Consider the following 26,431-nt stretch of genomic DNA (forward strand, 5'->3'; position numbering starts at 1 on the left):
GGTTTTTGAGTGGTTCATTGGAGAGAAGCGTCTCATGGGGACTTTCTGCCCAGGCTGGCTTTGAACCACAATCCTCAGACCTCAGCTCCTGAGAAGCTAGGATGACAGGCGTGAGCCACCAGCACCTGGCTAAGTTGCTTAATTCTTATTAGTTACTTTGTTGCTCTCGTGTAGCTACTGGCAAATTCACATAGAAATCTGGATTTCCAGCCGAGGAAAAATCAGGGAATGCGCCACGCAGCGTATCGGTCACGGGAGGCCACGGGTCCCTCGGGATCCCGTCCGTTGCCACCGCCCTTTCCCATCTCCCCTCCACGTGAGAGGCTGCCTCTCACCTAGCCCCCGCCCGCCCCGGCGCTCTGTGCTCCTCTGATCTTAGATTGTGCTGAAAGGGAGATATTTCTTCTACTCCGCTCTCTTTAAAAAAAAGCAGCAAGTGGTATATTTCCCTTTGCCACTCCGGCAGGATTCTGTGCCTTGATAGGCCATCAGGGAACGCTGGAAGATGGCTTATATTCCGCCAAAGAAGGGCTGGGGCTGAGAGCCCTCGAAATCAAATCGGAGAAGCAGGAGTGCCGGCCGGCTGATGGCAGAGGCGGCCGGGGCGAGGTGGACACGGGCGCCCTCCAGCCCGCCAGGAGCCGGCGTGTGGAGACCAGGTGGTCTGTGCCTTGATGTTCCGGAAGGAGAAGGGGAGGAGGGAACACTTTTAGTTCCGTGTGAAGAGCTTCCAGAGAGATGTCGTGGCACCAATCCTGCCCCCGCCCTCCTCGGGGTTCGGCTGCAGGCGGACGCCTGGCATCTCTCAGCCCTCGGTTTCCTCGTCCGTCTCGGGGCAGCCGTGGTGTGGGAGAGGCCTGGAGCTGCCTGGAGCTGCCTGGAGTGGCCGTGCCGGAGCCAGGCCGCTTGAAAGCCGGGTCTCTGGCTGCCGCCGTGGCCGTGGCTGCGGTGGCCCCAGGAGCGGGAGTGGCCTTTCCACTGGACACGGCAGGACACTCAAAGGAAGGGCAGCAAAGGGACCGGCCTGGCATGCTCACACCTCACACAGCGTTTAACAGCGCAAAACAACAACAGAACCACACCAAGGTGCTTAGGGCAAGGACTCCACATTCTGGAATGAGCGTAATACCCTCAACAGTGCTCGATTCCTGTGCAGCATCCTTATTCAGAGTCGGGTCATCTGGTCTACCTTACTATAGACTGCCACAAATTCAGCATCCCAAACACGCCGTTCCTTATTAAAAGAGGTTGAAGAGCGGCATTGCTGCCGGAAGCTCCAGCCGGCAGCCCTTCCTTCTCTCCAGCTTCTGGAAGCGTCCCGTGCCCCAGACTCACGCCCCCTCTGCCCTCTTCAAAGCCAGCAGTGAAGCACCTTTGTCTTCTCTGGTTCCTCCCCAGCCCCGGTGAGCACGTGGGCCGCCCCGGTGAGTGCGTGGGCCGCCCCGGTGACCAAGGCCGCGGCCCCGTCGGCCCGTCAGCCATGTCTCCTTCCCAGTGTGCTCGTTGCCTAGAGCCGCTGCAACACGCTACCACAAACCAGGGGGTGCCAGGCAATGGAAACGTGTTCTCTTGTGGTTCTGTTGGCAGGTGGCTCTTCTGCCTGAGGCTCTGAGGGAGGACACCCCCCTCCTGTCCCCCTCCTGTCCCCCTCCTGTCCCCCCTCCTGTCCCCCCCGAGGCCTGGTGGCTCCCGGCAGCCTTGGTTCTTTTCTTATTTATATGTGTATTTGTCACTAGACTTAGGAGCCCCCTGAATTCAGGGCGATCTTTCTGGAGACAAAATTACACCTGAACTCCTTCCTTCACATGGGCAGAGAAGTAAATACGAGCCCACGCGGGTCTCCAAGACGGTGCCTAGCTTACAGCTGCGGTAACTAAGCGTCCGGCTTTCTGCTATCACCTGAACTCAACAATGGGCCATTAAGGGGCGGATGGGAGGGTCGCAACCCCTCCACCCTTCTCTACCCAGGGCGTCTCGCTTCAAAGCTGACCTGTGAGCAGGGCACAAGGCAGGGCATGCTGGGAAAGCGTCCTCCCTTGCCGGGCAGGGTGCAGGAGCTGTCACAGACCGGCCCGGCCCAGGCACTGGCGTCTCCCTGGGGTGGTGTGCAGAGCCGGGGCGGGCGCAGTGGGCATGGCGATCCCCTCGGGGGATGGAGGGCCGCTCCGTGCCCAGTGGGGTCGCTCTAGGGGAGGACGCAGGCCGGGCGTGCCAGGGTCTGGCCGGGGATAGACACAGCTGCTCTCTCCACCTTTTGTTCCCGTCAGCTTCGTTGTGATGCCAGTATTAATTAGCTCATTTGTTCACTCCTGTCTTGGGCATCTCTGATCAAGGACCTGCATCCTGGAACTGTTTCTGCATCATTCAGGGAGGTCTCAGAGCGAGCCGGCCTAGACCGGACCCTCCCTGTCCTCTGCACTTCCTTCCACTTGGCCCTGGCCTGGGCGTCAGATTCCAGGCCTGGCCGGATGTGGCTCCTGTGGCTCCTGGAGACATCAGTGGGAGGGGAGGGAACCCCCATTACTTCACAGTGAACCCCGCCGTGCAGATTTGATGGTGGGCGGGGTTCTCGTTCACCGGGCTTCCTGAGGCCCCGCTGGGCAGCGTGGGGTCCAGCCTGGGTTCCTCGGCCCGTGGGAGGCAGTGACCAGGGAATCGTCTCAGGGTCAGCCCTGGCACACAATGCACCAGACTCCATCTCCACCAATGACCGGGCCTGGCAGGGGACCTTGTTACTCCAGGGACAGAGGAGGGTGAGCAGGAGGATCACAGACCAAGCTGACCTTAAAAGAGCCAACGCAGGGTGGGTGAGGCAACTCAGGCCTGTAATCCCAGCCAGCAGGAGAATGAGACCTCAGCATCACAACTGGAAGTGGATTTGGGCAGATGAACCCATGAGCCTCTGATCTTCAGTTAACCAGCAAAAAGCCGGAAGTGGAGGTATTAGGCAAGTGGTGGAGCGAAGAAGTTGGGTGTGAGTGTGAGGCCCTGCGTGAAGCCCCAGCACCACTGAAAACCCAAACCAAGAAACAGCACGGAAGAGTGCTCCGCATGGGCGGACACTGGGGGTCATTCGTTGTCTTGGAGGGCGACCACAGGCCATTTGCTCACCAGCGTGGCCGAGACCTCCCGTGGGGGAGGGCCCCACCGCCCTCAGCTCAAACACAGAATGAATCGGGGTGCTGTCAGTGCTGGGAGGCCCTTGGGAGCTGTCTAGTGGCTCCCCATGGTGGGGTTCTAAGCATGGGTTGGGGGGGGCTGTCTCCACAAAACTGCTCCCTAAGAGCCAACCTCAAAGTCGAGCCTGGGGCCCTGCAAAGAACAGCGCATCGGCGCGTGGGGAAAATTGGTTCTGGCGAGGATCCGATCCCCCCCTTCCCAGTCTAAGGACGCTCTCCCCTGGGGGACTCGACTTTCTGCGGGCAACCAAAGGAAGGAAGCTTCCAGAAATCCTTGCTGTGCAGAGGGAGGAGGACTGTGGAAGGGGGTCTGGCACGCTGCAGGGTGGGCGCAGGGCGGGTGTCCTGCCGGGAGGCAGGGCAGGGACAAGGCAGGGGCAGGGCAGGGGCGCTCAGGAAGCTCTTCACCACGCCCCACGCCCCACGGGGCGCCAGCGGATGACCCCTGCGTCCCAGAGGAGGTGTGAAGAAAGGAGGGCTCCTGCCCGCCCCGCTGGAGGGGGCGTGGGAAGCAGAAAGAGGGAGCGGGCCCAGGCCAGGCGGGGCACCTCGGAACCCATGAGAGCCGCCAGCCTGAAAATGAGCTTCCTTAACTATATCAGGTGGGCTGTCCTCCCACTGGAGATAAGTGTCCTTTTCCCTCCCTCCCTCCCCTCCCTCCCCTCCCTCCCTCCCTCCCTCCCTCCCTCCCTCCCTTCCTTCCTTCCTCCCTCCCTCCCCCTCCCTCCCTCCTCCCTCCTCTTCTCTCCTCCTCTCCCTCCATGACCATCCCCTCTCCTCTCTCCTCTCCTCCCCTCCCTCTCCCCTCCCCACTCCCCTCCCCCACCTCCCTCCTCCCTCCCTCAACCCTCCCTCCCCCTCTCCCTCCTCCCCTCCCCTCCTCTCCTCTCCCCTCCTCTCCTCTCCCTCCCCTCCTCTCCTCTCCTCTCCTCTCCTCTCCTTTCCTCTCCTCTCCCCTCCTCTCCTCCCCTCCTCTCCTCTCCTTCCCTCCTCTCCTCTCCTCTCCTCTCCTCTTCTCCTCTCCTCTCCTCTCCTCTCCTCTCCTCCTCTCCTCTCCTCTCCTCTCCTCCCCTCCCCTCCTCCCCTCCCCTCCTCTCCTCTCCTCCTCTCCTCTCCTCTCCTCCCCTCCTCTCCTCTCTTCCTCTCCTCTCCTGTCCTCCCCTCCCCTCCCCTCCTCTCCTCCCCTCCTCTCCTCTCCTCCCCTCCTCTCCTCTCCTCCCCTCCTCTCCTCTCCTCCTCTCCTCTCCTCTCCTCCTCTCCTCTCCTCTCCTCTCCTCCCCTCCTCTCCTCTCCTCCCCTCCTCTCCTCTCTTCCTCTCCTCTCCTCTCCTCGGCCCTGCGTGCGGCTGTTGGCAGCCATGTTTGCCCTGCAGGCCCCTGAGCTGGCTGAGCCTCCGAGGTCTTGGAATAAGTTAATGTTGACTGCAGGTACCATGGGCGAAGGGCCACACTGTGTGCCAGCACCTGGAAAGGACACACACGTGTGTGCTTGCACACACACACTGACCTTCAATGCACACACACACACACACACACACACACACTCCTTTCTGTGCATGACCCGAGGAGGGGAGAGACCAGCCCTTACTCTGCGAATTCGAGCTGAGTTCCTGTCATAGACAGCAGAGCCCTCCTTCCTCCTCCCTCCTTCCTCCTCCCTCCTCCCTCCTCCCTCCTCCCTCCTCCCTCCTCCCTCCTCCCTCCTCCCTCCTCCCTGTCTTCCCTCTTCCCTCTTCCTCCTTCTCCTCCCTTCTCTTCCCTCCTTCTTTCCTCCCTCCTCTTCCCTCCTCCCCCCTCCTCCTTTCCATTTTAATTTGTATGTTCATGGTGATGCTGGGTGGGACAGGTCGATGTCTTCCATTTAATTCTATCTCCTTTACCCTGTTTGGAGTCCTGACTGCACACTTGTTGCGCCTGTGTTAGGAACACCAGTGTACCACGCAGCTGCCACAGCGTCACGTCTACAGAGAAACGGTGAGCGCACACTTGTGGAATCCCTGGCAGGTCTCCGGCTTGCTCCTCCGTGTTTCTGGGGTTTGGTTCCCACTGGGGCTGTGTTCCCTGTCATTGTCAGCTGCGGGCTGGTCCCACACATGCCAGCCCCGCAGTGCAGTTGTGAGCACACGGCTCTGTGTCAGTGCTTGTGAATGAGTTAAAAGGGAAAAGGAAAGTAGGTGTGTATTTATACCATTCTCTTCAATAGTTATGCAATTCCTTTTAATGCCACTCTTTTATATATGTTTAAATTACTGCTAGGGTTACTTGCTCTCACCTTGAAGACATCTGCTATTTCTTACAAGGTGGATCTGATAGCAGCAATTTATTTCAGCTTTTATCCAGAACATATTTATTTTGCCTTCATTTTGAAGTATAACTTTGTATAGCAGGGTTTTTTTTTTTTTTTTGCCTTTTGGGTGTCATTTTGCTCCTTCTTTTCTTTCTTCCTTCTTTCCTTCGTTTTTCTCCCCTTCATTTACTCCTTCCCTTTTTCTCTTCCTTCCTTATGCTCAAGTTTTGTTATAAGGGTCCTTATGCTGAAATTTGAATTAGGACCTCGAGCTTGCTCTGCTTGCTTTCTGGGCTGGTGCTTTACCATTTGATCCATGCCTCCAGCCTAGTTTTTTGCTGGAGTGTGTCAAACTTTGCTGGCCTCACACTGTGATGATCCTACAGGTCTTGGACCCCTGAGTACCTAGGAGATCGGTGTGAGGTGTTGGCCCTCAGCTTCCTTCCTTCCTTGTTCCATCATTTATGATGTCAGCCATTAATTTTACCAAGTGTCCCTGTACAAAAATTTCTTTTGCTGTTTTTAACATTTCATCTGTACCCGTGGCATTCACAGTATTACCGGGATGTGTGAACACGTCTTTATCTTTTTCCTACCTGAAGTTTGCTGAGCAGTTCTCAAGTCTGAGATTTTTACTCATCATTCACAACTTTGTCTCCTCCTTTCTCTTTCTCCTCTGTGTGATTCCCGGGGTCGGCGTGCTGCGAGCTTCCAGGCCACGCGCCTCCATTCCTCCGTTTTCCTTTGTCCTCTCGCCTGCCCTCATCTCCGTTCTTGAGCTTTTTCTAGTGAGTTTCTGAATTCCAGTTCTTTCACTTTTCACCCTTAAATCAAAATCAAACAAAACCCAGATTCTTTCTCTTGTGGTCTCCCTTGCGACTCTGTTGCCACCGCTTCCGGTCCTTACAGAAGCTTGTTTTGGACACGTTTGCACTTCTGTTGCTCTGGTCCGGCCGCGTGCATCAGGACGCGGTCAGGCCGGCCCGCCAGGACACGCCACCAGGGCGGGGAAGGGCCGGGGAGCCCACACTTAGATGCCGGCGTTATTTCACTCACAATCTGGACCCTGTCTGCGGTGGTGTGGGTTGGGCCGCGTGCCACCCAGCCCTCGGCGTGGCGCGGTGCGTGCTCCGATCCCCCGTGCCGAGCCCTGGAGCTCCTGTGATCAGCCGCCAGCGCCCCGCCATTCACAGCCTCCCCATCCCAGGAGTGTCACACCCACCAGTGCCCCATGAATGCTCAGTCCCAGGCTAACTGCAAAGAGAAAAATGTCAGAGCACTGTGTGGTGAATGGATCGCACTGATATACACTAGCACCGTCGGATCATGAGAGAGTTAGCGGCATTGGATACAAGGCAAGATAACGCAATGTGTGCTAAGCAGAAGGTGGTGTGAGCAGAGTACATTAGATACAGTTGCGTTAATTTGTGGCCAACACTTCCAGAGCTGTTCGTCTCCGGAGTCCTCTGTAACAGATGCTTTGTGATTTCACCGCCGGGGAGGCTCCACGGGCTGGCCAGGGCCAGGGATTTTAGAGTCGCTTCCATCTGGAAATGACCCAAAGTCAATCAAGGGCTGGACACTGGTGCCCGTCAGCCCCCCGAGGCCCAGCCTGGCCTCGTGCCCTCCGCTGCCCTCCTTTCCACCCGGCTGGCTTCTGCTCTGCACCGCCGTGGAAATGTCCATCCCCGCTTCGGGAGGGGAGCGCGGATCCTACCTGGCCAGCTCTTGGCATCAGCTCCGGCCTCTCCCGGTCCCCGTGCGGTGTGTGTGTGGGGGGGGGAGGGGGGAGGGGGGAGGGGGGAGCAGCAGGGGGGATGGGGGAGCAGCACTCCGTCTGCCGCTGCTCTTTTCCCAAAGTCTTGGAGATAAATATTCGCAGCTTCTGATTTTTACACCTTAAGTTCACCATGAGCAGCCACATTTGTTTTCTAAAAGAGAATTCATAAGCAGTTTCAAAACAGGTTTGAAAAACACAACCACTGCAAGTATTTCTTTGTTCCTGAGAATATACTTACTCTGACAAAATGTTTTTCTTGTATGTGACTCGATTATGTGCAGACTCCAAAGACCTGGGCCCACCACCGGTGCCCGGAGGTCAGGACCTCACTGCCCAGTGCCAGGGCCGGGCAGAGGGATGGATAGGACTGGACACAGCCCCTGGGCACTAGGAATGGTCTGAGTGCCTGGTGGGCTTCTGGTTGCCCACACCGTCAAACTCGATGCGCTTTGAACAGATGCGTTAAATTTGTTACAAACTTATAACTTAGTTATCAGTTATCCGTCCATGACTGATACGAGGCCCAGCTGCGAATGTGGCCCCTCTGTTTGCGTCAGCCTTACGTCCTCTGGAGGTGGCCACGCCTTCCCTGCCCGAGTGGCCCCGGGCAGCAACACAGAGCAGCTGCCTTGCCCGGACCTTCGCTTCGCGCCCCCCGCCCCCCCCGTCGGTACCGGGACACAGCGCCCGTAGTTTAATGAGGATAACTCTATGTAAACATTTGAAGGTAACCTAGGGTATGCGGTGAGCACTTAATGCATGGTAGCTGTCATTCATACCTGGCAGAAAGTCAAGGTGGCGTGTTTACGGTGCCCCCACCAGGCTCAGGCCCAGTGCCCTTGGCCCGCACAGTAGTGTACAGAGATGTTGGGTTCGGATGGCAGTTGGTTTTGGGGGTCTTTGCGAATGTAGAATTATTTCTGCACTTGCTGTGAATTTTGTGAGGAAGGAAGCATCCGGTTCTGCCCTGCTTTTCCGTGCGCCACAGCGGCACGTTTCTCCAGGGGCAGAGATGTCCGGAGGGCGCTGCAGGTGGGAGTCAGCAGAGAACGGCTCCTGCAGCCTAAATGCCCACCGCTCCGCTCAGTAGAAAACAGTCCACCTCCTGCCTTCAGGGCTCCCCTCGGAGACACCTTCGTGTCTGCAGTGTCCCTCTGTCTCATTCTTGACTAATGTGGTTGCAAAGTGTGAATTCACAGGAAAACTACTCGCCTCTGAAGAGAGCTTTCCCATGACCTTTATGGGTATCTCCAGCGTGTGTACGCATGCACAGGCAGACACATGCACACACACATGTTCACAGGCAGACGTGCACACGGGGGGACACCTGCACAGGTGCGCACGTGCATGGTGGACGGGATACCGGCTGTTTCCAGTCTTCCCGCTGTGTCCTTGTACTTCACCCACCAGCACTGGTGGCATCTACTTCACACCTCCCAGAGCTCGGGACCCCGACGGCTTCCGCCAGCAGGTGCTGCTGACCAGACTCTGACTTTTATCTTGTCACTCCTTCCTGCCATCTCCTAGGGTCCCTGTCCCTGACACACATGTGCTGACCCTGTATCCTCAAACAATTCCCCTCCCCACTGCGGTGGGCCTCCCTCCCCTCCCCTCCCCTCCCTCCCCTCCCTCCCCTCCCCTCCCTCCCCTCCCTCCCCTCCCCTCCCTCCCTTCCCCACTGCGGTGGGCCTCCCTCCCCTCCCCTCCCTCCCCTCCCCTCCCCACTGCGGTGGGCCTCCCTCCCCTCCCCTCCCTCCCCTCCCTCCCCTCCCCTCCCCACTGCGGTGGGCCTCCCTCCCCTCCCCTCCCTCCCCTCCCTCCCCTCCCCTCCCCACTGCGGTGGGCCTCCCTCCCCTCCCCTCCCCTCCCCCCCCCACTGTGTTTCAGATGGTAATTTTCTGCCGGTTTTCTGTGAAGCAAGTAGGCCACATGGCTGTGGCCCTTACCGGCAAAGTGTTTGTTCCGTCTCTTTATTTGGTTATCTTAGGGGTGAGGATACAAAAAAAAGGCTTTGTCATCATTGCTGAATAATATTCCACTGCGTGCATGCTACAGCTTCTCACCCATCCGTAGGCATCTAGATTATAGGTTCACCCATCGATGGGCATCCAGATGACTGATCCAGCCACCAGTGGGCGTCTAGCTCATTGATTGATCCACAGATGGTGGCTAGGTCCTTGGTCTACCCAGTGATGGCTTTTAGGTTGACTCTGTGTCTTAGCTGTTGTGAACAGCACAGCTGTGAACATGGGTGTGCAGGCTCATATCTCTGTGTGTGTGTATCTGGACACTATTACTTTTGGATGCATATCCTGAAGTAGAGAGATGGTCATGTGCAGATCTATGAGGTATCTGCACCCCGCATTGTCTTCCACAACGGCTGCTCATTCACACCTGCGCCTCACACCTCATGGCCAAACCCCACAGTTTATAACTTGTACTTCACACCTGTGCTTCACAGCTCACAGTTCACACCTGCACTTCACACCCTGCACTTCACACCCCACAGTTCACACCTGTACTTCACACCCCACAGTTCACACATCTGTGCTTCACACTCTGCACTTCACACCATATGGTTCACATCTGTGCTTCACACCCCGTACTTCACACCTCACGGTTCACACCTGCGCTTCACACCTGTACTTCACACCCCACAGTTCACACACCTGCACTTCACACCCCACAGTGCACACCTGTGCTTCACACCCCGTACTTCACACCTCACGGTTCACACCTGTGCTTCACACCCTGTACTTCACACCCCACAGTTCACACACCTGCACTTCACACCCCACAGTGCACACCTGTGCTTCACACCCCGTACTTCACACCTCACGGTTCACACTCTGAACACACCTCACGGTTCACATCGGTGCTTCACACCCCATACTTCACACCTCATGGTTCACACCTGTGCTTGGCACCCTGAACTTCACACCTCATGGTTCACACCTGTGCTTCACACCTCACAGTTCACACCTGTGCTTCGCACCCTGAACGTCACACCTCACGGTTCATACCTGTGCTTGGCACCCTGAACATCACACCTCATGGTTCACACCTGTGCTTCACATCTCACGGTTCACACCTGTGCTTCGCACCCTGAACGTCACACCTCACGGTTCATACCTGTGCTTGGCACCCTGAACGTCACACCTCACGGTTCACACCTGTGCTTCACACCTCACGGTTCACACCTATGCTTCACACCCCATACTTCACACTTGTGCTTCACACCTCACGGTTCACACCTGTGCTTCACACCTCATGGTTCACACCTGTGCTTCACACCTCACGGTTCACACTTGTGCTTCGCACCCCGCTTTCACACCCCGTGTTCACACCCCACAGCGCACATGATGGCCGTGGGCGAGAGCTCCCTCCTCATCCCGACAGCACTGTTGCACTTGTTTTTCATAGTCTAGTCTGACAGAGTGAGATAATATCGCATTGTTTTGACTTGCATTTCCCTGAGGGTTAATAAACTTGGAGGCTTTCCCACTGGTTTGTTGGTCATCTGAGTTACTTTTTTCTTTTTTAAATAGACAGACCAATATAACAGAATAGAGTGCCCAGAAAATTCCCACATGTTTACCAACAACTGAAAACACACAATGGAGAAAGAGCAGCCTGGGGAAACTAGACATTCTCAATTGAAGAGGGAACTGTGGCCACCGTCTCCCTCGCCCCAAAGCAGGCACCCACGCAATGGAACCAGCTAAGCTCTGAAACGGAAACTACGAGAAGCAGCCATGCAGGGGTGTCTGTAAGACGCTGGTCTGGGCATTGGTGTCTTTTGTTTCCTAAAATCACAGGAAATAAATGAGAGCAAAAAAATGGACAAATGGGATTCTATCAAACCAAGCAGATTCTGCACAGCAAAGTGAAGCAGTCGGCATAGTGACACATACTGGGAAAACTTAATCTGACTACGTGAGGACTGATGCCCAGAATATGTAGGAACGGAACTCCATCACAAGGAAGCCGCTGTCCCCTGCGCACGGTTGGGGCTCAGGTGGCAGATCCCGGGGGGGGGGGGCTGGGCCGCTGGGTGGGTGGGCTCCCAGATGCCCCGGGTCATCTGTGCCTGGCCGGGTCAGGATCACAGTGGGTCTTCAGGTCAGTGGCCGAGGCTGTGATACTCAAGGATCTCTGAGGGGACGCAGCAGAGTTTGTCTGCAGCAGGGATGTGGGACGGGGCTCGAAGGTCCTGTGTGACCTTCGCTCAGTATTTCATTTCAATCCGGGGTGCACAAGCGAGTCCAAGACCAGAGCCGATGGGAGGCGACTGCTCCCCTCTCCTGGGGCGATTTCTCCCTGGTGCTCCTGGGGGGAGGGTGGAGGAGAAATCTCTGGGTCTGGAAGTGGTGTTTCTTGTGGTCTTGAGTGTGGACCGTGGACGCTGAGCAGGCACCTGGGCCTGTCTGTCTGTCTGTCTGTCTGCTCTCAAGGGAGACCTGCCCTGGATGCACAAACCTAGGGAGAGGGGAAGGTTGAAGGTAAGTCCTGTTTGGGGCTGCTTGTGCAGGGGCCTCCGGGTGGAGCAGAGTGCCCCGCTGGCAGCCTCGGCCCAGCACTGCGCTCTGAGCGTGCATCGTCTGGTCCAGTTGTCACATTGCTGGCCTGTAAATGAGATGGTGCGGTTAGGCGGTTCTGTGGCGAGTTGATGGCTTATTTTGTTCTGCTCCCAATGCGGTCCTTGTTCCCTTCCCCTCTCCCATGCAAACACAAGGCATCGCCTGCTGGTCCAGGACAGACAGTTCACAGAATGTCATTTGCTTAGCTGGAAGGGCTGGGACGGGATGGAGGCCGCACTAACACTCACCACGAGTAGATGAGCTTAAAGAGGGGACTGCCAAGCGCCGAGCCAAAAGCCCCTAATGAAATGCCGCACCGCACCTGCAGCCTGCAGAATTACGGCTCTGGGAGGCAGAAGTAACCACACCCAGGCCTCTAGGGCCTTCCGTGAGGACGCCTGCCCGGCCCCCTCTCGTGCAGAGCGCTCCTGATTTTCAGGAGATGCTCTTTATGGCTCGAATAAAGTATTTTTCTTAGTAACATAAAAACCTTTTGAGTGCCTTCAAATAGGTGCACGAATGAAATAAGGCGCACCTGGGGTTTGGCTGACGGTAGTGTGCGCACATAAAGAGGCCAGTTAAAGAAGAAATGCACTCACACACCGCGACGGAGGTTATGGAACTCCATTAAATTATGTTTATGGTTTTACTTGTCAGTATTTTGTAACACAAATGGTTTTCCTGGAGTCTATTTATCAGTATTTGTCACTAATTAAAGCCTACAAATTACCTTTTGTACAAGTCTTGCTCTTCTGGGTGTCTTGGTAGCTAATAAATCAGAGCTGTCGCCCCTCCTGCATTCTGCTGCTGTCAGGCTTTCTCCCGGGTTCCTGCTTACACAGGGTTCTCGCTCTTTCCCGAAGGTTTCCAACACCTGTGACTCCATCTTCGTGAATGGGAAGGAAATGAAGAGCAAAGTGGACACCATCGTGAACTTCACCCACCAGCACTTCACCTCACAGGTGGAGTTCACCGTGTGGGTGCCCCGGCTGCCCCTGCAGGTGGAGATCTCTGACACAGAGCTGAGCCAGATCAAGGGCTGGAGGGTCCCAGTGGCCTCCAACAGGAGGTGAGAAGTGTGTGTGTGTGTGTGTGTGTGTGTGTGTGTGTGTGTGAGCGAGACACAGAGAGAGAACAGGAGAGCAAGGCACAAGTGGGAGAGGGAGGACCCACTGGGATCTGAGGTCCCGGGTCCCAGATCTCCGGGGTAGGCAAACTGGCCTAGGGAAACAATAACCCCCAGTCAGAAATGCAGGCTTCCTTCCTTCATCGCTAGGAACTAAATTCCGGCCCCATGTGTGCCACCTGACTGACCGGAGCAATGGCCTCTTCCTCAGCATATTCAGATCGGACCTGGCTGACTCGTGCGTGTCAGCTGGAGTCTCCTGCAGAGAGCCCTGTGTGGAACTGTGAGCCAGCAAACATGAGGTGTTGTCAGAGGTGCAGGGTGCGGGGCTCCGTCAGGCCACGGTGAAGCAGGGACACAGACACGGTTACCGCGTCTCCGCTTGCAGCCTGCACCCCTCCCACGGCGCCGGTCGCGGGCGTGGAGGCTGGCGGCATTGTGAGCAACAGGGTGGGAAACATCTCGATGGACACACGGATGTGCAGAGGAGCTGCAGTGCACGAACTGAACTCGCTGTGAATGGATGTGGTTGGAAGCCTGACTGTGGATGGTGCTGCCGTGGGGGCGGGGGGTAGGGGCCCGGTCCTGGCTGGACGCTGACCCCGAGCCACAAGCGCTGTGCACTGCACCCCTGGGAACGCACGGCAGGCTGGCCACAGCTGAGATTTCCAAACTGTGGGGCCTCGGTTGTTTCCTGTGCTGGCCATCTGGGGGTGCTGAGCATCCCCCTGTGATTTAATCTCTTCCCTCCATGTATTCTCCTTGCATTTCGCAATGAGCAACGAGAGACTCTGAGTAGATAGTCAGTTCGTGACAGGTAGAGGAAGGAACCCAGCGCTGCCCAGCCCTGGGTGGAGGACGGTTTCAAGCGCTGCCCAGCCCTGTGTAGAGGACGGTTTTAGAACGACCCATTTCTAGCACACAGAGACTGGACAGTCGCCCCTACCTGCACAGCTTGTCCGGCAGCGACAGCCAGGGGGAGGCAGGGCCCCCGGTGTCCACACTCTGAGTACAAGGCCATCGGCTCTGAGTGCCATCCAAAGTGCTGGTTGAGTGAACAGCTCCAGGAACGGGGGTGAGCTGACGGACGGAGCAAATCCACAGCACGAGGTGAGATTTCTGCCCAGTGAGGATGTTGCCTGTGTTTGTTTGGCTCCAGGCCGACCCGCGAGAGTGACGATGAGGAGGACGAGGAGAAGAAGGGCCGCGGCTGCTCCCTGCAGTACCAGCACGCCCTGGTGCGCGTCCTCACCCAGTTTGTGGCCGAGTCACCCGACCTGGGTCAGCTGACCTACATGCTGGGCCCCGACTGGCAGTTTGACATCACTGACCTCGTGACCGAGTTCATGAAAGTGGAGGAGCCAAGAATCGCCCAGTTACAGGATGGCAGGACACTGGTGGGCCGGGAGCCGGGCATCACTACTGTGCAGGTGTGTGTCCTGACGTCTGCACCCAGGGGTGCTGCACGGGGACGTGTGTGTGTGTGTGCATGTGTGTGTGTGTGTGCACGTGTGTGTGTGTGTGTGTCCTGATGTCTGCACCCAGGGGCGCTGCGCGGGGACATGTGTGTATGTGTGTGCATGTGTGTGCGCACGTATGTGTGTGTGCACGTGTGTGTGCACATGTGTGTACATGTGTGTGTACATGTGTGTGTGTCCTGATGTCTGCACCCAGGGGTGCTGCATGGGTATGTGTGTGCGTGTGTGCGTGTGTGTGCATGTGCATGTGTGTGTGTGCGTGTGTGTGTGTGTGTGTATGCGTCCTGAGGTCTGTACCCATGAGTGTGGTGGTCATTGCTGCTGCACAGGGTGTGTGTGTGCACATGTGTGTGTGTCAGGGCGCATGTACTCAGTCTGTGTGGAAGAGAATTATAAGGAGCAATAGTGCAGTCGTCAGTTTTTGTAACCTAAACCTCAGATTACCCTTTGCAACTCAGAGAAAAGTATGCGATTTCTTTTGCCAGAGAAAATGAAACGTACAACTTCCTGCCACCAAACTTTGCCTCCTAAGATACTCTGCTTTCCTTGTGTATTGCCAATATAAGGCAGCGTCTCTACTGAATGACATTAAGACAATTTCTAGCCAACTTTAGCGGGATAATGATGCAGACAGCGGCGCAGCATCTTCCGTATGTGAACTCAGCTGTTTTAGGTGTTGCTGGAGTTAAGTTTGGCACAGTGTACCGTGTCCTGTATCTGGGAGGACACAGGGCCGGTCGCTCAGGAGTTTGAAGTAGCCACGCCTGCGTCCTTGTCCACCTGCAGGTCCTCTCGCCTCTCTCTGACTCCATCCTGGCTGAGAAGACCGTGATTGTCCTGGACGACCGGGTCACCATCGCAGAGCTGGGGGTGCAGCTGGTGGCTGGCCTGTCCCTGTCCCTGCAGCCCCACCGAGCAGACAGGAGGGTCATTGTCTCCACCGTGGCTGCCCGGGGCGTCCTCCAAGCACCACAGCAGGTGAGGGGGGAGGCTCGGGGCGCCTGCTGCCGGGCTCAGGCCTCTCTGGCTCCTGCGGAGGAGGTGGCCGGGCGCTCACAGGCAGGCTGAGGCTCTTGGACCCACCTCCTGCTTCTTAGCCAGCAGCCCCAGTCTGAGGAAGGCGTTGGAGAGAGGCCCAGGTGCATTTTCCTCTGTCATTTACTTTCCAAGTGGGCTAGTTTGGGCTGTGCGCCTGCTAGACCAGGAAGGAAAAAAATCACTTGTTTTCACCCTTGCCAAACAAAACAGGTGATTTTGGATACTTAGAAATTCCATGTCAGCTACTTGAACAAGTATGGCTAATAGGCTTCAAATTGCTGCTGTTTACTGCAATTATTGTCAACTCTGAAACTCTTCTCTGTCCTCAAACTTTTAAAAATAATTTATAAGGAACAGGGACACGGTGTCACTCCAGGCCACCAGCCTCATAGCTCAGGGTTGACTGGGAACCTGTCCCCATGCATGTTTTGTTCCATCTAAAGAACAAGATGAGTGATATTATGCAGAGAAGCAGCCTGATTAGTTGCAGCTGAAGTTGATTCAGATAAATTACCTGATCTGTCAAAGTGTTTCCACAAAGGTCAAAGTCAAAATCTGTGGCGCGGCATACAATAAATTAATTTGTGCGCTCATTGAACGCACTCGCTCAGCTGTATTACCTGTTTGTCCTCCTCTCAGAAGGGTGGCGGCGTGTTATCGGCGCTGGCCTGGGCTCGTGGCGTAACCCGTGGACGCTGCTCAGTGGTCCCCAGCGGAGGGGTTGGGCTTCTCTAGGAACTTGCGTGTGTGAGCATGAATGTGAAGGAACGTGGTCCTAACGTCACGCTTGGCTTCTTCCCGCAGGAAGCTACCATCAGCTCTTGGCTTTTGTTCAGTGACGGTTCAGTGACACCTTTAGACATTTACGAGCCCAAGGATTTCTCCATGGCTGTCTCGTCCTTGGATGAAATGGTGGTGTCCGTCCAGCCAAACCTTCAGTCCGGATGGCCGGTGCTGGTGGCAGAGGGTGAAGGCCAGGGCCCCCTGATCAAGTTGGAGATGCTGATCAGCGAACCCTGTCAGAAGACCAAGAGGAAGAGCGTGCTGGCCGTGGGCAAGGGGAACGTCAGGGTCCAGTTCGGGCCCCTCACCGAGGAGCAGCAGGGCGGCAGCAACGACATCGAGGGCGTCAGCCGCGAGTACAGAGACCACGTGGGCAACTCCATCCAGCGGGAGGGCAGCCAGGAGCGGGCGGTGCAGGAGTGGGGCCACCGCGGGGCCCCGGCCGGCCAGGATGAGCGTGGCAACCGCAGCGCCACCCCCGGGGCTCCCGAGGGAGGGGGCGAGAAGAAGCTCCTGAAAGGCGGGGCCGACCCCTTCACCAGCTTCCCCACGCGGGGGAGGTCGCCCCACGCCGGGGAGGGGCCCGGCGGCGGGGGGGACCTGACCGTGAGCTCCCGCGGCCTGACCGACCTGGAGATCGGCATGTACGCCCTGCTGTGCGTCTTCTGCCTGGCCATCCTGGTCTTCTTGATCAACTGCGTGGCGTTCGCGTGGAAGTACAGACACAAGAGGTTTGCCGTGAGCGAGCAGGGTAACATCCCCCACTCCCACGACTGGGTGTGGCTGGGCAACGAGGTGGAGCTGCTGGAGAACCCGGTGGACATCACGCTGCCCTCCGAGGAGTGCACCACCATGCTGGACCGGGCGCTGCCCTTCGAGGAGAGGAACTTCCTGCTCAACGGCAGCTCCCAGAAGGTCTTCCACAGCCAGCTGCTCAGACCCGCCGACTACGTCTACGAGAAAGACCTGAAGACGGAGCCCGGCAACCCCGGGGGCCCCAAGAGGAAGAGGGTCAAGTTTACTTCCTACACCACCATCCTCCCCGAGGACGGCGGCCCCTACACCAACTCCATCCTGCTGGACAGCGAAGAGGACATCAAGTGGGTGTACCGGGATGAGGGCGGGGCGCAGGACTTTAGAGACTACATGGAGCGGCTGCAGGACCAGATGTGAAATCCTTTCTTACGTTTGTATTCACCTTTATGCCTTCTGTTTTCTGATCGCTGGGGCAGCCATGGAGGGTGGCAGGCAGGGTTTCACTCGCGGCGGTCTGGAGCGGTCCCTTTCCGAGCGGGCGCTGGAGGCCCGGAGCGCCGTGGCCGCAGGGTTTGAACAGGGAAATGCCTCTCAGACACCTAGGGGTCGGAGACGCCCTGTTGGGATACGGGGGGGGGGGGTGGGGGGAGTTCAGAGCAGTGTGATTTCCCCCAACCCCACAGAGGGACGCTGTCGGTCATCCGTATGTAATTAGGGAGGATTTGGGCGGTGATTATTATTATTATTTTTATTCCTAGACCTTTTAAAGCACAGTGGACACCTGATTCCGTGGCCTGAGTTTAGACCTGTGTGAAAGATGACTGAATGTAGCTTCTTACTGGCTCTGCGTGTGGCCCGTTATTTTTGTAGACATCCGCACCCGCATCTGTTCTTTTGGTCCCCACCCACCATCTCTTTTTCTTCTTTTGCGTTGAGATCCGTGTGGCTTTCACGCGGTCGCAGTCCCTGGCTCGCCGGGGCTCACTGGTTTCTCAGAATTCCACGCAGGATGTCTGCTTTCTCCAGCTGCCCGGCCTCCGTGGCGGGGGACAGCTGGAAGGGGCTTCTTCGCTCTTGTCTCTCCTCCTCTGTGCGGTTGAGTTTTCTTGTATTCAGTGGGGACGAGGGTTTTATTTCAAACACAGACACCCTTGAAGGAGGGCTGCCGCCCTACCGTTTTCCACATGAAGCATAACAAATTTTGAGACACGTTGTGAGTCACAGATATTTAATTTTGTCCTTCGCTTGTGGAGAACCTTGGGAATTCTTTGAGCACATCTCTGAGGGTGGGAAGACCCCAGCACCGCTGAACTGATACAGATTCTTTGTGGCCAGTACAATGTATTATGCAAAGAAATCTGGTGTAGAACTCACCCACATCGCAGGGGAATGGATTGGCAATAGCTTTGGATTAAACTCTCCATTTTACCGGACCAAGAACCTGAAATGATGTTTCAAGGTAGCAATATATAGAAACCTGTCCATAGAATCACCTCCCCTCAGTCCCCCAAATCTCCTTTGTGACTCTGACAGAGAGGTGTACATGGGTATTCAGAAGCGTTGCTTCTACAAAAATTCAGAAAAGTAAACGCTCTGGAGCCCAGGAAACAGCTGCCACATGTACGTGGTTTGTCTAACACAGGTAGCGAAAAATCCAAGCGGCGAGAGCAAAAAGGATTCTTGCATAGTTTCCAAATAAAAATCCCATTTTAATCCCCCATGAATGGTCTCAAGCAGAGCAGGAATTTCAGGTTGGCACTCTTATTTACGAGGGTGGTAGAGCTGGAAAAAAAACTGATCCTAGACTAGTATGCCTTGTGAGTGAACTTAGCCACGTGCATCTCGGAGGAACGGAAGTTTGAGAGCAGAGGACAGCGGGTACGGCAGGTCCCTGGCCCCCGTGACTGGTGACTAAGCTTTCTGAAAGAGGATTGCTGTCGCTCAACCGTGCTCTTTTTATAGATGCCGGCGGCCCAGCCTCTGGCGGCCATGAAGTGGTGGCTGAAAAGTTCTTCCTGTATTGTTTGCACATGGCACCGCACTGTGTTTGCACATGGCTGAGATGCAGGTTCTGTGGTCTCACTGCTAGAGCCTGGAGCTTGCTGGCTGTGGAAGGTGGTGGATTCTAGAACCTTTCCACTTGACAGGAGAAAGAGAGCGGGAGATGCAAGCTGTGGCTGCCCTGGCTTGTGCAGAGACAGCTGGCGTCTGCCGGCCGGGGCTCCCTGCTCGAGCAGCAGCTCTGCTGAGCGTTTGTGGGGGAAGGTGGCTTGGACCTCCTGTGCAGGACAGGAACGTTCCTGCAGTAGTCTACGCACCCAGACGTGTCCAGATGACCCTGGCTCCTTCCACACGCCTTTTCCAATTCGGTTTCCTTCCATCATCCACATTCCAGAAAGACTGGGAATTCACTTCTGAAAGTGAGGACCCTCCACGGGGGCGGGGGGCTTCTCTGTCACACACAGCAGGTAGGAATGAGGCCCTGAGGGGGAGGAGATGACCGTTTCCATGAAGAGAGCGCTCAGGAACGTGCAAGTGTGACGTGTGCGGGCATCCGCCTGGCTGTCCGCAGTGCGGGGAGCTGACCAGGGTGCTGAAGGGGCAGCGCTCAGCCCTGCTCAGGGGGGTGCGCCCCCTGCCGTCCGTCTGGTCAAAGCCCCTCCGCGGGCAGTGGGGGAGGACTCCGCCTTCCCCCATGACACACACATGCCCGCACACACGAGCACACGTATGGAGAGATGGAGGACTCATGGGGAGCCGCGGGCTGCAGGCGTTTTTAGCGTTGGGGTGGAGGGTGCTCAGGAAGCAGGGTTTTGTGGGAGTGCTTTGCGCTCTACTTCCTGCAGATGGCAAATGGTGGGCGCAGGGCCCGGCTCCTGTGGCCACCCAGTGCTGGCTCTGAGCACTGTGCTGTGAACTCGCTGAACTAAAGCGGGGTCCGTGGTGCTGGGTGTGGCTAGGGTGGTAGAGTGCTTGCCTGGCTGCAGAGGCCTGGGTGTAATCGGGGCTGATGTGAGCGAGGAGGCCTTGCATTTGTTTCCTGGTGGTGGTGTTTACCCAGGCATGTGTGGCTGAGATACCCCAGCGGTGGGCGTGGTAAATCACCTGAACCAAGCGGGTTGCTGGTCTTTTACTATGGAGACAGCGTGCTCGGCCTCTGTCGGGGACACCAGGCTGTCCCCTCCACGGTCACCTAGCGGGAGACCGAGGCCCGCCCTGGGATGGCTGAGCCACAGAGCCAGGGCAGAGACGGGGTGGGGGTGGGGCTGAGAAGCAGCTGCTGGTCTGAAGGACGGGTGTGTTCAAGTCCACGGGGCTTTCACGTTGGAGCGGGCAAGAGAAGACACCCCGGAGGCTGGGCATCCATTAGCAAACCTCAACTCTGTGTCCAGACAAGAGGCAGGCGTCCCCTGAAGCTCTGCCTCATGCCCTGGGGGAGGAAGGGACACCCCCAGGCCATAACTGCTGGAATGCGGGGAGCCAGCCGTCCCGTAACTGCTGGAATGGGGTGGGCAGCCGTCCCGTAACCGCTGGAATGGGGTGGGCAGCCGTCTCTGCAGAGCAGGAGCGTGGCAACACCACCTCTGGCTTTTGTCCCCTCGTCTCATCGGTGACGGGAGCGGCTGGTGCGTGGCTCATCAGTTTGGGGAGGGCTGTGCGGGCGGGGACCCCTGCGGGCGGCGTCTGTGACTGAGGAGCGGAGCCGCAGGCAGCGGCTGCACAGGTGGCCGCACGCACGCACGCACGCACGCACGCACGCACGCACGCACGCACAGCGCCGGCCCTGCTGGGTTTTCACCTCCGACAGATCCAGTGCGGCCCCCGCTTCTCCATCCCGGGCCCGCGCACCACCCCGCTGCCAGTCCGGGGCTGGGCCCCTGCCCTCAGTGCATAGGACGCGTGTGGTGTTCTCCATTCTCCCTGATACGAAGGGTGTGTGGAAAGTGATGCCCAAATATAGATAGCTGATATTTTTGTATGTAATATAGGCAATATACGGGAACTCTGAGAGGCGTATCGGAATAAATGCATTTTAAAATAAAAGCATGAAAACAGTAGCTTTTCACTGTACAGACATCCAACTCGAAGTCTCCGCACGGCTGAGGGGCGCGTGGCCCTGGCTCGGGGCGGGACGGGCTCACCTGGGATTGTGGGTGAAATCTGCCGGGACCGGACACTTCATCTTATGCTTTGTTACTTTCGGGTTTTTCTTTTCCTTTTTATCTCTCTGGAACTATTTCAGAAATAAAGTGATGTCATTTTCCAGGATCAAGGTGTATTCTAACCACAGAATTACCCATCATTTTTAACATGAAAATAAATACTTAAACCTTCTGCAGCGGTGTCATTATTTTATCCACCTAGTCCCAGTTTGATCTCAGTAGCTGTGTGCTTGGCTGTATTTATAGATGTGTGTGTGTGTGTGTGTGTGTAAGTGTATCATACCTATACACATATGCATGTGCATGCATACATATTTGAATCTGCCAGACAGGCAAACTCAAGAGACATCAGCAGGACAGATGGTGGGGACCGCTGCTTTGAAGGTAGCGCAGTCAGCTGTGTGGCATCGCAGTATGTGGGCATCGCTCATGGCAGCCGGCATCATCCTTGGCATTCGGCAAACCCGCCCGTTGCCTTGGGGATGAACAGGGCTCTCTCTTCAGCAGTGTCTTGGCACATCATAGCGATTGCTCTCGCGATGGGCCTGGTCTTTCTCCAGGCCCTGCAGACATCAGTTAAGTGGCGGCCGTATGTGCTGGCTTGTGAACATGTCTGCAGGGCACAGGCGTTCCCGCCTCTCAGAGCTTGGCGGCAAACGAGCCAGAAAACTCTCCCAGGTACCCGCGCTCACAGCCACTGGGATGACTCTAGGTAATCACTTCCCACCCACAGAGTAGGGCTGTCTTGAAGACCAGCTGTTTCTCCCTGGATCTCCGTGCATATATAGCTTACAAAAGCTGTCTCAAGAAGAAGGAAAAAAGGAATGCTCAGAATGAGATTTAATGAATTCATTCTGTGTAGATTTAGTGTATTGTGTGTGCTAAATGCAAACAGTACTATCCCAGTATTTTGTTATTGAAATCCTTAATGGCCGCTAATTTCTTATGATTATCTTCAAGTAGTTCTCCAAAGGGGTTTTAACTCAGTGTGTTAGTTTCTTTATGGTTTATGCAATTGAGATAGGTTACAAAGAAAATCTTTGTTTCAGACATTTCTAAAAGGACAGAAAGTGCAGAAACATCACAATCTGGGTTTCAATGTTAAGAATGTTCTCTCTCTCTCTCTCTCTCTCTCTCTCTCTCTCTCTCTCTCTCTCTCTCTCTCTCTCTCCCCCCCCACCCCGTCTGTGCTTTCACTTGGATTTTTTTGTTAACAGCATGTGTACCAACTGAACCGTGCTTCAGTTTCAACTTTTTGTTGGTCAATTAGAACTAGGATCTGTCAAAAACAGACTGGTTTTGAGCCGTGATCCTCAGATCTCAGCCTCCTGAGTAGTTAGGATTCCAGGCACCAGCGCCCAGCTATAGACTGCTTTATGGCCCCCATTACTTTCCCAATAACAAGTCCATTAGGAAAATTACCTTCCCAGATCAAGGAAGTGTAATCTTACCAACCCACAATCCTGGATAGTCTGCAAATGCTACGGCTTCTCTCCTTGGCTTTGATGGTGGCTCTGGGTCAGGGGTTCAGGTGAAACATTGTGGTTTCACATCAGAGTCTAAAAGTAGTCTCTGTGCAAAAGCAGAGAGGATGGACAAGCCTCCTTCACATCTCCACTGCCCACCATGATAAAGCACTTACCCGGAGCTGGGTGCTGGCTTGGGACGCAGCAGCAGGTGCGTGGTACTGGTTTTCTACCCATTTGAATTTCTCCTTACCTGTGGGGGCCTGGCTTCCAGATCCCTGGAGGTTACCGAGCCCGAGGAGGCCCGAGGAGGCCCGAGGCCCTGATAGCAGATGGCGTAGGATCTGCAGAGGCGCACCTATATCTGTCTGAACGTACAATCACCTCCACGTGACGTCCAGTGCCCAGTGTTCCTCCTACGCCATGCACGTGGTCTCCACAGGGCACTGCTTAGGTAAAGGACAAGAAAAAGACCCAATGTGTGTCGTGGTCTTTTTTTTCTGAGTAGTTTTGCTCTGTGGCTGGGTGAAGCGATGGATGCCGACGGCCGATGATTTCTTCAGGATGGCTGACATCTTTTCAGTTTTCTTTTTAACTGCCTGTGGCGAAAGGAACACATAGAATTCTGTTCCCCCCCCCCTGTTCTAGTATCGGTGCTGGCGTGGCCTGCGGCGTGTTTCCCTGCGGCCTCCTCTGGGGGAGTCAGATCCACTGAATGAGACAGCTGCGCTGCCCGGCACAGGCGTGGGTGGCTGGCCCCCCGGCCTGTGCTCCGCAGGCCCGTGACTGCGGGCGCTGGGCCCCCCGGCCCCCTGGACGGCCAGTGAGCGGGCTGCGTGGCCCCTGGCTGGGGCCTCGTGAGGCCGATGCCGGACCTGGGAGCCCCTTCCGCCCCAGCCATCCCCCCCCCCCCACACCTAGAGAAATGTGCATAGGCGTATCTGAATAGAGGAAGGGGAAACAAATCACAACACGTGTTACGCCATAACCATGCTCCCGGACACCGAATGGAACCCTCTCTGGGAACTCGAGAGTTGGTGTAGTGCTTATGCTGTGTGTGACAAATCCTGGGCACGAGCACGAAAAGTGAGTCAGGCCAGCCACGGGCGGCGGCTGGGCGCTGGGATCTGACCCCGGCAGCCACGGTTCACGCAGTCCATCCTCTCCAGCCCGCCGCTCCTCGGTGTTAGGAGAATCCACGTCATGGAGCCCGTGCCGGGGGAGGGCACAGTGTGAGAATCTCACACCGCGGTCCCCGCGCACAGAGCCAGCGTCTGGAGGCCGCAGAGAGAGAAACACGGAGCCACGGGGCATCCACAGTGGGAGGCCAAGAAGATCCCCAGGCGGCCCCCGGGCCGGGCCGGGCAGTTCCTCCCAGCAGCGTGGCCACCGGGGACAGGCCGCCTCGTGGAGGCCTCGGTATTGCTAAAGCGATTCGTTCCGCTTTGGCATTTGAGTCTGCTTCAGTCAATACAAGCCTCACCTTTTCCTCATTCCCTCATCTCTTCTCCTAAGTCTCCCCCCCCGGGGGTCCTCTGGGGTCTCCGCGGAGCTGGGACCCAGAAATAATAACGTAACAGAGAAACTAAAAATAACAGCTCAACAAATAGCCCTGCTCAGCTTCAGCAAGCCGAGAAGTCGCGTTTCTCTGAAACAAGGGGAGTCTACATTGATTGCTTGGCGAGGTTTTGAAAGAGAAAACATAGTCATCACTTGAGCATAGCCTGTGAGCAAAACACGCTCAGGAGCCTTTCAGTCTCATGGGTCGCGCTTCACTCTGCCTCTGGCGGGGAGTATCACGAAGGGGGGCTTCCTGCGCCACCCCAGCTCGAGTCCGGCCGGGGGCGCCTCCTCTGATCATTCAGGGCTGCTTGCTTTGAGCTGCTTGCTCTGCTGACCGGCTTGGTCTCACGAGCTCCACACCTCTCCCCTCGGCCCCTCCGGCCCCAGGGCCCGCTGCGGGCGGCTGCCTTTCTCAGGCCTCAGGAGGCCGAGCGGGTGTGGAAGATCTCGGGAGCGCCGGGGCTGCGTGGCTGCGGCTCCGTGGACCGGGCTGTCAGCTCTGTCAGCTGTGGATCCGGGACGCCGCTCCTCCTCAGCTGCGGTGTTACCGCAACATAATCACCACGGGAAACATCTGTTGCTGAACACGCACCTAGGCACGGCCACGCCTGATTGGCTCCTATTAATTTAATTCAGAATCACGGATGAGAAGTGGGTGCCGAAGGGGACGGGACGGCGATGGGAGTGGCTGGCACTGGGCGCCGGATCCGTCCCTGCCCCGGCTGCGCCCGCCCTCCCTCAGAGATGGGGGTGGGGGTCGAGTGCTAGGCCGGTGGCAGCTGGTGGCGCGGGGGCAGGTGCGGCCTCTCAGCCCGCTGGGGCAGCCGGGAGACGGCGGGGAGGAAGTCGGGGAGGAAGTGTTTGCAGGCACGGGCGGCTCAGAGGGGCTGGCTCGGTTTCCCCTCGCAGCAGCTCCACGCGTGGGAGGAGCCCGCGGCGGATGGAGGCGTTCCGGTAGCAGGGTGAGTCTGTGCCAGCTCGGGGTCACTCCGCCCGCGGCCCAGGGCTCTGCGAGTGGCCCTGGCGTCCCCGCTCAGGTGGAAGAGGCCGACCCCGCGCACGGCCGTTTGCTCTCGCAGTTGATCGGAGTCATGGCTGGGGTCACGGTCAAGCCTCAAGCTCCCCCGAGGTGGAAAAGCCATGGAGTCACCCCCACAGGGAGGGAGGCAAGGTGGGGTTCCCGCTGGCCCCAAAGCCACAGAGTCAGGCCGCAGCCCAGGGCCCGTGGATTTCCACCCACTTACCTGGCCGGCGGCGGCCCGGCCGGCGGCCCGCGAGCTCTGTGGTGGCTCTGGGCTGCGTCGGTCTCGGGTCTCACTGGAACACTGAGCGCGGCTCTTGGGTTTACGGGAGCGGCTCCGGGGTAAGCAGCCGCAGGTCCTTCACACTGCAGCCGCGGGCCCCCAGGAAGCGGGGTCCCCACCTCCGCGTCACTGGAGGGCAGAGCGGGCCCCGGTCAGCTGGGACACGGCTTGGGGTCCCCCCAGTTTAGCCCCGCAAGTCCCCTGCTCTCAGCCCATCACGAAGCCTCGGCCTTGGCCAGGCAGAGGAGCCAAGATGGAGGCACCATTATGGTGCTTCGGTCTCTGTGGGGGGTGGGGGAGGCTAGGGACCGGGTCTGGGAAAGGACAGACACCCCAACTGGAACACAATCGTCAGTCCGCACACCGCTGTGGGATTTGATCTCACGTGGGTTCACTCCCCAGACCGCGGGGAGGGAGCTCCGCCCGGGTGCCGAGCCGGGAGCCTTTGCCCTCCCACGGGGCTGGGAGGAGGGGAGCCCCAGTCCTGCTGCCCTGCGGTGAGTCTCCTGCCCTGCGGAGGCTGATCTGCCTGCCCATCTGCAGGGTCAGAGCTGGAAGGGCACGGGGGGGGGGGCTGTGCTGTGCTGGGGGTCTGTGAGGCAGAGGACGGAAGGCCTGGGAAAGCGCCAGTCCCTTCCCTGCCGGCCACACCCTGCCGCGTCTCTCCACCCCCATCGCCAGGGCCTCCGGGACCTGTCTACTGCCCCCAATTTTAAACGCGGCCACCTGTGGCCTGTGCTGGTTACCTCTGCAATCCCACTGACGTGGGAGGCCGAGGGAGGAGGACCAAGGTTGGAGGCTGGCCTGGACAAAAATGCAGGAGAGCCGACCCGAAAAGTAACAAAGGCATGAAGTGCTGGGGGTGCAGTCCAAGAGGTTGGGGACCTCCCTCGAGGGGCTCTGTGCTCTGCCTTCGGCGGCGTGGAAGT

General features: G+C 57.2%; 1 protein-coding gene across 1 annotated transcript in view; it reads left to right on the top strand.

The window, feature by feature from the left end:
- LOC138828763 (transmembrane protein 132B-like) overlaps nucleotides 1-21,341 on the top strand; it is a 141,910-nt gene extending 120,569 nt beyond the window's left edge. The window contains exons 6-9 of the mRNA XM_070024893.1: nucleotides 12,689-12,894; nucleotides 14,111-14,381; nucleotides 15,216-15,407; nucleotides 16,272-21,341. Coding sequence (XP_069880994.1) covers nucleotides 12,689-12,894; nucleotides 14,111-14,381; nucleotides 15,216-15,407; nucleotides 16,272-17,423 — 1,821 coding nt within the window. The 3' untranslated portion in view covers nucleotides 17,424-21,341. The remainder of the gene's footprint in view (nucleotides 1-12,688; nucleotides 12,895-14,110; nucleotides 14,382-15,215; nucleotides 15,408-16,271) is intronic.
- Nucleotides 21,342-26,431: the final 5,090 nt, after the last annotated feature.

Source organism: Dipodomys merriami, unplaced genomic scaffold (assembly GCF_024711535.1).
Source record: "Dipodomys merriami isolate MVZ:Mamm:240054 unplaced genomic scaffold, mDipMer1.0.p SCAF_163, whole genome shotgun sequence".
Classification (NCBI taxonomy): Eukaryota; Metazoa; Chordata; class Mammalia; order Rodentia; family Heteromyidae; genus Dipodomys; species Dipodomys merriami.